Source organism: Penicillium crustosum, assembly GCF_028827405.1.
Source record: "Penicillium crustosum strain IBT 35664 chromosome Unknown utg000003l_segment0_segment0, whole genome shotgun sequence".
Lineage (NCBI taxonomy): Eukaryota > Fungi > Ascomycota > Eurotiomycetes > Eurotiales > Aspergillaceae > Penicillium > Penicillium crustosum.
Genome location: NW_026623124.1, coordinates 442378 through 455030, shown reverse-complemented (window position 1 = coordinate 455030; position 12653 = coordinate 442378). Strand labels below are relative to the sequence as shown.

The following is a 12653-nucleotide window of genomic DNA, read 5'->3' as shown; positions in this document are numbered from 1 at the left end:
TCTTTTTGCCGTTTAAATCTAGAATCTAGAGAGAACTTGGCTCCGAAGACTCGAAGACAGGTACGGGCGACGATAGAGATCAGCGTCATACAACTCTCTCATTGGATATTGCTCTACCGCCTATTTCATCACCGCCTTCTTGAAGCATAAGCACTAATTTCAGGTACTTAGGAAGTAAAGGAAATGTTAGGAGGGTACTTTTATGATGAGTATGGTTTATAGTTTATGATTTAATGGTACACATTTTATGGCGTTTTTTTTTGATATCTTTTGTGCTGCTTGCTAGATGACTTTTGCACTTTGGAAAGGAAAAAACTTTTACGGTTTAACACTGTAAAGTATATACTTGTAAAATATTAATTAAATGCACTTAGAGAGTATACGTATGGCAGGTAGGTTGATATAATTGGAATAATTGGAGAGGTCGCCAGTACCATGGCCCCATTCACAAGAACAAGGAAGAAGACAGTAGCCTTCATTCTATAGAAGAGAAAGAGATCGTTGAGTTGTTCATAAAATAATTACTAGAACAAATAAGAGTTGGGGCAGATGGCTCAGGCTGTCTTTATATCTTTTGATGTAGGGATATGTCAGCTGGTCAAGTGTCAACAACACAATCTCACAATCTGTCCCACGAACTTTGATCCATAAGATTTTGTCTTCCTCCGTCTATCGGTATAAGTTTCAGATTTACCTGGGGATACAGTGAGCGAGATCGAATTCGCTAGTAGCGAAGTGCCGAATGTAACACCATTATGCCTGCTTTTGGACGTTTTCTATATAGTATCAACTTTTGCAGGCGCTTATATCTATTCCTGGGAAATCCCCGTCATACATACAAATGTGCATTTAATTCGGGGTTTACTTAGGCCGAAAATATTCCGGATTTGGGGTTACAAATTCAATGAAACTCCATTTCTCTTAAAAGGTAACATGTCAAATTTCAATAAATAATAAAATCGGCTACTTTAGCATCTAGCATAGACAGTTGATATTTGATTACAAAAGTGTATATTGCTCCTAGAGCTATGCATATATAGGTCTTTTGGTATCCTCGCATATTTTGTGGAGTATTCACGGGGATATTGTTAGCTTTACCTGAATTTAACACTTTCTAGGTGTAGGCTCCCTTTTTATTTAGCAGGTTCTAATGGTTTCCCTTCTGTGTAGATTATCGTTCTTCGTGCTATCTCTTCGCATAGTCGTTGAACGTGATTTTGTTCCTTTGTGGTCTTTCCTTTTATATAATTTACTTGAGTCCCACCAAATTAAATAGTCATGGTGCTGAGACTTTATTTAAAATATCTAGGAAGTTTTTGTTTGAGGACAAACAGGGCCTTGACACCTAAGGAACCAATCCTTCTATAACTATATCAAGCCTTCTGGTGCTTCTCTCTTTCACTTCACTTCACTTCACTTGCTTTTTTCTCACTCAGTAATAGCCGAGCACATACGCTGTATTTGTTGATCCCAGCCTGCCTTTCCGGGGACTGGCTGCTATATAGATTCCTCTGCTGTTTATCATCGAAGATGTTCTAGACATCAACCACTATCTATCACTGCCGTCAGGCTCTACACAAATGTATCTGTGAGTTAACTTCAAGATGGGTCATATACGAGAGATTTTGGTAATGACACCTGCACACTGCGATATACAGCTAATTTACGCCCCAAAAGATAACTCTCCTATAATAGCTTGATAACTACACCACTATATAACTAGCCTAAACAGGGAGCTGATCTAGAATGTTGATCTCCTCCGAAGAAAAAGCTCGGTATTTACTACGCTCATCATTGTGCCTTTTTTACCTTTCTTCTCTGACTTTCATTCTTGAAGTGAATGTGGCAAAAATGGCCATCCACCAGAAAGATGCAGGGCTCACTGACCCAGACTCCGAATCTCCCAACCGAGAACACAAATTAAAGCGAGCACATCAGGCAAACGACAAATGACAGCCTATCGAGGCGGCTTTGTTGGCCTTGTCACCCCTAACACCTTTCCAATCTCCAAAAAGCCGGATATGCCATAAATGGGCTAAAATACGAGACAAAATTGTTCACTATATGGAGCGGTCTGGGGTTTCTCATCACCTACGTGCGGTGGGGGAAAATTTCACTCTTAAGGGGAGCAAGACCGCTATTCTGGTGGTGCGCAATTCGAGCCGTCCCCGGAGCATTGAGACCGATTAAGCACGCATATTCGGAACCTGCTCGACAAGAACAACTTTCGGGACATGGCAGTCGAGTTCGTGAAAGGAGATATTGTCCGTGGATGATCTTGCTTGATTGGAAAGTAGTTGGATCGGCGACCTGAAGCTGTAAAGCTTTTCTGAGACTGGAATGTGTCCAATTGTCGCACACTGCCACCTGTCCTATTTTGATGACGGGCGACCACTATCACCCGGGGCCATGATCTACCTTCTATGCCTGGCTAGAATGTGGCTCTGAATGTGACCCCCTGTTCGGGCATATTTATTCCGTGCCATTGTCGAGCATGAAATTGAAGATCGTCATGTTATAACCCGCACCACGTATGAATACCCCATTTGTCCATAGGGTGACATTCAATTTTCGCAAGCTGGTGATTCTGGCTCGCTTGTGTTCCCCGAATCCCATGTGGTGCTCGGCGGCGTGATCTCTGCAAATGGCTTCATGCTTTTGCCCTCTTTTTTCACCCATATCGACGATATGATTGCGGACATAAAATATATCACACACACCTCGGATGTTGACCGAAGGCCAATAGCTCTTAAATGTTATCTTTGCATTTCTTGAAAGAAGTTTATTTCAGCAATAGTAGGTAGCCACCACGTATGCGGCCTCTGTCCTTGCTAGCTAGCGTAGGAAGTAGAACCCTCGAAAATCATGCGTCTCTTAATGATATAATGGAAGTTAAATTTATTTCACCGGCATCTTTTCGGCCACAGCAATAGCCTCCTATCTCATCCTGCTAAACGAGTCCAGAGTCGAGGTCCATCTGAATTATAGCCGCATAGATCGCAAGTGGAAGGAGAATGAAAATGTCCAAAGATAAAAGAATCAAACCAAGAATCACACCTTCCCAGAAAATTTCTTGTATCACTGTCCATATTGAAATCGATTTCCAAGATCGTTAAGGACGAGGAAATATTGCTTACATGGCGAGCGAGCTTAAATCCAACGAGAAGGCCCGTGGTGCCCCTAAACCCTTCAAATCAAGTTTGTAGAGCCTTTCTATAACGCCACTGTCGACTACCATCGAGTCTTCAAGAGGCATATATCCAAGTCCCGAGTATATCATCTCCGTAGTATGCAATCATTAGATGATGGAGACGCGTTTGTGTTGGGAGGTTCTGTTAGGATATATACACCAATGCCTTGTTTGTCGGGTTCTAATTAGCTGTCGAAGAATGTAGTATTTGTAAAATAGGAGGTCCAATCAATAGCATTCAAGTCTCTGCATTTCTATGTTGGTTCTCTTAGCAATTTATGGCTACCTATGTCTGGAGCCTTGATTAAATGGTATAAATTACAAAATACGGAAGATTAATAAATCCTCCCGTATGCCGGCCGGTCTTTATACGCCGACACAACGTCTACTGCCAAGATAGACATAACAATTTAGGTACGTATGTATGTACTTATAACTATAGGATTAGCCTACTCTAGGATAGCGGTGTAATACTCTGTATATGTATCCCTAATTCAATTTAGTCCTTTGTTATTAGACTGCTTTAGTGAACTAAGGACAGCTGTATTGACTGGTAGTAAAATATAGAGTTGTTAAATAAAAAGAAATTTTGAATCAGTTTTTTGATATAGAAAAAAATCAACACAAAAAAAGAAATAGCACGACGGCTGCATGATTCGAACATGCGCCCACGAATGGAATTGATTTCGAGTCAATCGCCTTAACCACTCGGCCAAACCGCCCGGTTGCTTATAAATATTTTTGATATATTGCATGGTGAAATCTTCATAAGTGTTGCAATGTGTGGTACCGCCACAAACAGCCCACCAACAGTCTACTATGTACTTAGTGCGCCACTGCATATCAACAAATTTAAGCATCTTTTATGTAGCAATTCCATCCAAAATATACATACTTACACGTAATATAATCGTAGACTGAATTTTTTTTTTTCAACGCTGAGCTTATTAGGAAAGCTCGCTCTACGTATGAATCGACTCCCTCCCTCCTTCTCTTAGTCCCCAGAGAGTAGACGCTAACAGCTAAAGAGACCAGACTCGTATCGAATAAAAATTGCGAAGACATAGCGCAGTGTGAACTATTTATTGGTACCAATGGGTTATTGTAAAAGAATGGAATGGCCCAGCAATTGTTTACAAACTTGAACCAGAGGCCAAAGGCTGTTACAAGCAATGTTGATGCCATAGCTAGGTACTACTACCTAAGTAGGTACTCTCACTTCCTGGAGAATTTTAAGGTTTGCCCAGACCCCTTGAGCCGCACATACTCTACCAAGGCTATATCCCCAAAGTCTCTCCACATTTCTCATCAACTCCCTTTATCCTTTCCAAATTCCTCATCAGTTTTAGCAAATTCTTCCATCCCATATTTTCTCAAGTGGGCTCAACAGCACTATCTCGCCTCAGATTTCAACAGCTCCCTAACCTGCACCTTCTTTTCTCACTGATACCTTCAAACCATCACCTTGCCTGAGGCGTCCACTGGACCCAGGTCCGAATTCCCACCTATCACGATGCGTGAAAAGCATATCCGCAAAAACTGCGAGCTTCAACCTGTCACCATGTCTCATTCTCTCACCGCAACCAGTCTTGATATTGAAGCCAAAGCGAAGCCCAGCTCATCATCATCTCATGGGGTCTCCGGCACCAGAAGCGCTATCGCATCCGATAATTCCTCCCCTGGTAACTCTGATTCATCATCTGATGATGGATCTGACACGTTCTCTTCCAATGGCTCCGACTTGTCTTCGCCTACTAGCTCATCCCCCATCACCCTCAACACAACCTTTCCAGAGAGCAACGTCTTAAAAATAAGCGGTTTGTTTGACGATTACCATAAGGAAAACCCGAATACTCAACCAATCGCTATCTGTGACACATCCTCCCTGTCCAATTCTGACGCTGAAACTGTTATTCTGCGCAACCCTGCTGCTCTGAATAACTCTGGCGCGGCCCCAGCCGATAACTGCAATGAAATCTCAAATTCTCAATCGAGCGCCACCTGGGACACATCTTCTCAGTCTGAATCTGACGCTGAAACCGTCATTTTGTGCAACGCTGCTACTAATAATCACTCTGACGCGGTCTCCGCCGGTAACCCCGGTTCCGATGAGTCCGGCGCTGTATGTGGTGGTTTCATTCAGGGGGATCATGATGTTGAAAAGAACGGCACGTCAGGTTCTGCCAGTGACAAAGGCTCCGACTCGTCCTCTCAGAATTGCTCCGACACGTTCTCCCTAGTCGGTCCCCACCCTCTCTCGCCTACTAGCTCGACTACATCATCACAAGCCTCCCTCGATATCGATGATGATGACGATGATGAGGTAAACTACCCCAAAGGCTCCCATAAAATTTGTGCCTACGCTTCTCCTGTCCAAGATGGCCGTCGCATCAGAACCAGCTGCGATAGCAATGATGACACTGGCATTTGGCACGTCGAACCGGATGGATTTATCAACGAATCCCAACGAGCCGGAGGGCCATTTCTTTGCTCTTTCCCAGTTAAGATGCAAAAATTGAAACCAAGTGACCCTCTTAGCGATGTTCTCGAGGATTGTGTCCTCGTTCGAAAAATTCTGGCAACTCTTGCTGAACACAATGTCTACCCAATCTCCATGAAGCTTAGAGAATGCAAGCACGAAAATGACTTTTTCAACTGGAAGCCTACTTTGATCTTCTCTGCCATTCGCAATACCTTCGATGACTCTTGGATCTTGGCATGTCGACAGGTCTGGAAACACTTCTCCGATGCCGGTCTTGCACACCTCAATATCGAAATATCGGACCCGGACGTGTACACGTTTTTCTTGCGGTGCCTTGAAAAATCCGACCCGCTTTGGCCAGTGAGCTTGGAGTTAAATCAAAGAATCATGGCCACAATTGATCATACGGATATGCAACTACTTTCAATGCCGCGTGTAGGAATGAACCAGAGCGAGAAAACATCACCGGCCGTTTTGATGACCGTACGCTTGCGGAGCAATCGAGACTGGCGCAATACGAGGGATCAGATTGTGGAGATTCTTGATGACTTCAATCTCCCTACGGTAGAGGTGATCATCATGAAGGGCGAAAACTCGAGAGGGTGAACTTAGCGGATAGAAAGACATTGACCAAGTCATCGGCCAGCAAGAATTGCCCATGCTACTACATAAAAATAATCAAACTAGTACTATGTGGCTTTTCATTATTATAATAGGGTTAGTAAGTAAGTAGTCTTCGTGTTTTACGGCTACTTTAACTAAGGGTTCTTATGGAAGAGCACAACGGCCGCATGATTCAAATGCGCCCACAGATAGAATTGAATTCTTGAGGATTAGTACAAGGGTTTAATCGTTAAGACAGTGATTATGATGAGACATCCTGAATCAATCTAAGAAGTACCGGGCCTCACCTTCAGCCGCACATCCACAGCTTTGGTGATCGTTTTGATATCGTTCAAAACATCCCCAATCGGCGTGAAGAAGGACATCATGTGGCTATTTCCGCCGGCAAAAAGCATACCCACTACCACATACGATTCGGTGAAGACGAACGAGCCAGAGTCCCCAGCTTGTGAAAACTGGACACCACTCTGTGGGCGAATCGGATGCTCATAGGTGGTGCGGGTAATTGTCGTACCATCTTCAATTTCGTGCGATAGTACGGCAGTGTCAAGGGTATCCTTTTTCCCTTTGCAATAGCCAGATCGCTGCCCATGAATGAACAGCGGCATGCCATCAAGATCTTCGGGTATGGGGGCGTCTTTCAGATAATTCCCGTCAGGTGTCTAAGAGGTAATATTATTAGCATTTGCTTCAGCCAAAATCACGCGAAAAAAGAAGTTTCACTATATTTTCCCCAACCCGATCATGCGGAACCTCAATAAGCGCCCAATCGAGATTGGATGGGGTGGTTGAACATGTTTCTCTGAAGCCTGAGCCAGCATACACGGGGCCGAAATACCCACGGTCCGCTTGTTTGAAGGCCTCGATATCTTGGAAAAATTCCTTCAGCTCGCACAGGGTACTGGTCATTCTGGAGAAAGCTTTTGCCGCATGTCGGCCGCAGATAGATTCGATATCGCCCTCCAATTCGCTGAATTGGACATATTCCTCATTCTCTTCTATCGCATGGATTGCATCTTTCAGGGATTTGATCTTCTCTTTGACAGCCGTACGACTCGGGTGTTGGACCTGAAGTTCCGTCCTCATATCGTCGTCTGGCGCGATCCCTTCCTGACGCCACACTCGGAGCCTCTTGACGAGGGCACGGTCTAGCCCGGTCTCTCTTGGATTGACGCAGTGAAAGCAAGTGAGTGCCATGGTCCTGTACTTGGCTTCCCCGGGCATCTTGAGTTCCAAAAACCCGCCAAGCGTGCCAGAACCCGAGGCATTATTCAGTGCCAGGCTTTGTCCGGGCATAGATGGTAGCTGTATCGCTCGACGGTCGAGCTCTTCTGCGTTGAGGCCGGATGCTCCCCGGACAAAATCCCCCCGTACAAAGTTGACTGCTACACCCGACAGGTAGTTGCTGTCGAGGAGCTCCCGAATCTTAACAATCGAGTGTTCTCGGTGGCTGGGCGGTTTCTCGGAATTGCAAATAACTAACACAGTGGTTGTACTGTCCCTAGGGTCGGGACTTCTTCCTCGACGAACGCACGTAATCATACATACACCGGTGTGGTTCATCTTGCGCACAATTGTGCGCAAGATCATCGGCCACGTTCGACATATGGGGTCACTCTTTGGGACAGGGAAGATATTGGTACTGCGCGAAGCCCTTGGGGCCTTGTGTTGGGGGCTCGCTGTAGAGCTCTGTGGCTTGGGGTCACACTGATGAACATTCCTTACCAGCTTGGAAGGTGGCATATTGCTTCTGAATGAGGTGGTGGGAACGGATGAGAGGTAATCTGGGAGCACGATCCGAGAGAACCTAACGAAGACGACCGGAAGAAACGACTGCAAGGTCGATTGAAAAGATGGTCGAAAATAGGGTTCAAAAGACGAGCGAAAAGACGACTAAAAAGACCGTTGGGATCATAAGAAAGAAGACTTCTGAAGTGATATCCGACGTGGATAGACCAAGGAAGGCATGTGCCCAGGTTTCAAACTGGGTGAAAGGTTGCCAGTAAAAGGAAAAGGGCTTGGAGAAGGTAGAACTTCTGGGGGTAGATGCTTTATGGTAATCGTAAGGGTTTCCGAAGATGGTTTCAAGTGGAAGAGGGTTGATGGCTGAAGAGAGTTGAGACTTGATGAATAGACTTTGTTTTCATGATATGGCGAGCCCCGAGTGCTCTGTCCAGGGTAGAAAGGTTTACTCAGACGGCAAAAAGCAAGATCACACAGGTCTGTTTTCAGGCAAACCTTCTTGCATAGCTCTTCAAGGTTATCAAGTAGATGGAAGCAGAATTGAGTTCCAAGGTTGTTATGATATTCGTCTCAAGATGATGTGTTTCGTTTCTCAAAAGTGATATCTTGAACTTCTACCGACCAAACATCACCCTCTAGAGTTACTCTCTTCGCACTTCTGTCTCCTTCGCATGCGTTCCGCTAGCTTGCACTTTAACCAAGCTCTATGATTTTTAGCTGGGCACTGAACTACTTCTCGGGCGCTAGGCCATTTGGCTTAAACCCGATAATTTAGTATAGCGCTAGAAATATATACACTAAACTGGCCATATATAGGAATATTTAGGGAGGGCTCGACGATCGTAGACCATATATATCCTGGAAAGCAAGCCACACAAGGCCGCGGGATTTTGATAGGTTGGTTAGATCTTCGAATTAGATCAAGCAGAGGCTATATAAGCATGGGAAGATCATCGATTGATTTATGTATAGCGCTTGAACTTATAAAATCATAAACAAACGATGCATCAAAGACAGCGAAATATCCAGAACAATAGTCAGAAGACTGAAATACGTTACAAACTCATTTAGGGTCCATGGATCAAATCCTTGACGACCATTTTCGTTATTCGAAAGACGCTTTCCAGATGGAAAATGCAGAATGATTTAACCTCGCCGCTATAACTAACAACTTATTAATTTCAATAAGAGCTCTATTAAAGCATGTCGGGCTTTGGTCCCATAATATTCTAACGGGCTTGTTTTGAAATCTAAATTCGCTCCAAAAAGGAGTCATTTTTTGACCAGTGACGTCTGCGATTGTATTTTCACTTTCTAAAATATAATCTAATAGTCTATAATTGTATAGATATAGTTCAAACCCCGAAATATAGTAGTGATTCAAAAATCTAAGTGTATAAGGTGGGAAAAAACGTCTATACTTCGGACTATCACGGTGCCGATCCGAAGATTACTCATGAATGAGTCAGCATATGTTCGACTTCAACCAATTTGTCACCTATGATGGGTGTCCGAATAACGACGTGAGAAAAGGCCAGGGCTTCATCTAGTCATCCGAATTCGGTACAATAAGATAAAACTCGGAACAAGTGCTTACATCGAGCCCGGTTGAGTTGTGTTTCACTTCCTCAACATCCATATAGGAGCCACCTTCAACCCGCCCTGCGACCGAATCCAAAATGGCACACGGTGCAGAGGACTGCGCAACTGTCCTGGAGCAGTTCGTCCACGATGTGGCGAATCTTCCAGCTGAGATCAACCACCTCATGGAGGAAATCCAGGCCAAGGACAAGGTTATGCAGGAGTGTCGCGCTACAATCAACTCTCGCGACAGCAGCATCCAGAAATTCATCAAACTGAACGGCAGTCTGACACCGAACCCAAAGGAAGAGCCATATAGCAAGACTATTCTACAGAACATGGACAAATCCCACGAACTGCAGAACGAGAAGATCCAGCTCAGCGAGAAAGCATGTGTCCTCCTTGATCGTCAGATCAAACGACTCGACGTGCGCATTCGCGATCTAGTCAACGAAGGCCTCCTCACCAACGACCCTCCTCTTCCTTCCCTCTTCGACTCAAAAAACAAATACCGCAACCCACCCAAGATCTTCCTCCCTGACTCCACACCTACCGACACCCCCGCCTACTCAACACCCCTCAACCCGACTTCCGGAAACGCGAACCCCATCCTGGCTGCTGCGCAGCGCTTGAATCAATCCACAACTCCTCGCGCCACCAGCTCCGCAGCCCAGCTCGGACAAACCACAGCACGCAACTCTGCACCGGCTACTCCAGCAGCAGCAGCTGTCGTACACCTCCAACAACGTCAACGTGAATCCTCTGCTGGGGCTGTGGACAGCAAGCGTCGCCGCTTGAACCCATCTCTTAATACCCTCCCCGTAGCTTCGTCGAATCTTCGTCAGTCCTCCATGGGTCCCGGTACACCGAAACCTGGTACACCGGCTGGCAGCCGAGCAGGCAGTGCCGGCCCCCGTTCTAGCATCGGGATCAAGAAGGCACTGACTAAAAAGGTCGCACCGCACCAGCAAGTGAAGAAACTGAAGACTGCGAGTGGAAAGCCGATCAAGCGCTCTTCCAGTGCTAGTGGTCGTATCAAGTCTTCGAAGAAGTCTCCTAATGGAGAAGGCGATGAGGATGATGACTCCATGCTCAGCAGTGCTGATACATCGGACTCCGACAAGAGTGACGGTGCTGCTGATGAGGATGTCGATGATGAGGATGAGGATGAGGGCAATGAGGATTCCAAGGTCTATTGTACCTGCCGCACTGTTAGCCATGGGGACATGGTGGCTTGCGATAATGACGAATGTCCCTATGAGTGGTTCCACTGGAAGTGTGTTGGCCTGACGCGCGAGCCGGTTGGGACTTGGTACTGCGATGAGTGCAGACGTACTCTGGGCAAGTGATTCTCTGTGCTCTTCCTTTTCTATGATCTGTATGACGGTTGATATACCCATGGCGTTTGAGGGATTTATATGGTGTTGGACTGGACTGGACAAAAAACATCTACTTGTTACTAGTTTAACTGCATAATTCAAATTTGTTTAAACGGAATCAATTTCATATTCTGCCTATTCTAGACAAAAACTGACACTAATCCCTGAGGGAAAAGGAAAACAGGAAGCAGATATTCCCTCCCCTAGGTATCCATTCCCAGCTACAGCCAAGCGTATGTCCAAGCCGTGCACATCCAGCGCCCAATATTCCCAGGGTCACCAGTGAGCCGGAGCCTAACCAAATCAAGTCGAAAACGCCATCGCTATGCACATATCCCCTTTTTTTGTTTCTTCCATGCAAAACATGTTGGCACACGGGCGCACACAGTACGCCGAAAGTCAGAAATCAGATATTCGTGGAAAAGCCATTGCCCGCCAGTCCACTCAGAACCCAAGCCCATTGCTCAGCCACGGATCAAAGTACTCACAGGTCTCGGGGCTGACTGCGCCGCCTGGTGCGCACAGCTTGAACACTGGGCACTGGCCGCAGGGGGCTTCCGTCATGCCGTTCTTCACAAGGTGCTTGTTTGCAACGGAGAGATCCTCGCCCTCGACGGGCGGCTTGCGGGATTGGTTCGCTTTGACGGCCTCAGGGCTCTTGAGGGATCTGTACCATTCGCCGTTTCCTAATGCGACGAGCTTGTTGTCGTAGCAAAGCATTTCGAGGAGTTGCACGATACTCTCTTCGCCCAGGCGGACGGGAGTAATGCCACTGTCATTGACGGCCGCGGTGATCTGCGCCACGGTCGGGTATCCTGTGTAACCGTGGGGGTAGGGGAGGTAGGTTTTCTCATCGGACCTGACGTCTGCCTTGCCGGAGGCGGTTTTGATGCGCTTGTTCTTGCGGTCTGAGGCTGGGACTTCGAACCAACTCTTCCGGCTCACGGTGTACTCGATGTAACCTGCAACACTGTTGATGAAGTTGGCGTCCAGTACACCGTCCGTGAACCAGGCTCCTCCGGTTACTTCTTCGCTCGGAGCAAGCCCGGCCAACATGTACATCTTGCGGCTGGGGTATTTGACATTGTGGAGGGATTTGATGTAATTTTTCCCTTCGAGGGCTTTCAGGCATCGGTCGAGAATCGACTTGTGCAGGTTCGTGCGGTTTCCGATGTGCCGCACCCAGATACCTGTTCGTTCTGTGGAGTGGATGACATTGTAGACCATGGCCTCGTCCGGGGTGAGGTTGCGGAGCCTGAAAGGGAGGAGGGGTTAGTTATGTGGTTTATCGACACAGAGATGCATGCGATTCCTACTTTTCGGCATCCTCGCGGTCAATGAGCTTCCACGTGAGCTTTCCATCTTTTTGGAGGAGTCGAAAGAGATTTTGATTGACGAGGCTCTGTGTGCATTCTAGCAGTAGCGCAACGTCGTTCTTTGGGATCACTTTGAGATTGAGGAAGTCGTTCTGATAGAACAGGTGATCAGGAGCAAATTCATTCACGCATGCGTCGTAAAGCTTGGAGGCAAGCTCGGCCACTTGGGACCCCGCGGAGGCCATTGTTGGAGATGCGACGGAGATATCAGGCAAAATCAAGGTTCAGTCGAAGAGGCTCGTGGTTTTTCATGTTCAAGGGAGGGTGCTAGAGTCAGG

The 12653-nt window shown here is 46.3% G+C and overlaps 4 protein-coding genes across 4 annotated transcripts; 2 read left to right on the top strand and 2 right to left on the bottom strand.

Annotated features, from left to right (window-relative positions):
* Nucleotides 1-4703: 4703 nt before the first annotated feature.
* On the top strand, nt 4704-6278 carry N7487_007236 (uncharacterized protein; the record flags this gene model as incomplete). The annotated part of the gene is made up of 1 exon (XM_056874966.1): nt 4704-6278. The coding sequence occupies one exon, from the start codon at nt 4704-4706 to the stop codon at nt 6276-6278; it is 1575 nt and encodes a 524-aa protein (XP_056727154.1).
* A 284-nt stretch (nt 6279-6562) lies between these two features.
* N7487_007235 (uncharacterized protein) lies at nt 6563-8039 on the bottom strand (the record flags this gene model as incomplete). The annotated part of the gene is made up of 2 exons (XM_056874965.1): nt 6563-6958; nt 7050-8039. The coding sequence occupies 2 exons, from the start codon at nt 8037-8039 to the stop codon at nt 6563-6565; spliced, it is 1386 nt and encodes a 461-aa protein (XP_056727153.1).
* Nucleotides 8040-9718: 1679 nt separating this feature from the next.
* On the top strand, nt 9719-10969 carry N7487_007234 (putative PHD finger domain protein; the record flags this gene model as incomplete). The annotated part of the gene is made up of 1 exon (XM_056874964.1): nt 9719-10969. The coding sequence occupies one exon, from the start codon at nt 9719-9721 to the stop codon at nt 10967-10969; it is 1251 nt and encodes a 416-aa protein (XP_056727152.1).
* Nucleotides 10970-11443: 474 nt separating this feature from the next.
* Nucleotides 11444-12560, bottom strand: N7487_007233 (RPC34 RNA polymerase subunit family protein; the record flags this gene model as incomplete). The annotated part of the gene is made up of 2 exons (XM_056874963.1): nt 11444-12254; nt 12316-12560. The coding sequence occupies 2 exons, from the start codon at nt 12558-12560 to the stop codon at nt 11444-11446; spliced, it is 1056 nt and encodes a 351-aa protein (XP_056727151.1).
* Between the last annotated feature and the right edge of the window lie 93 nt (nt 12561-12653).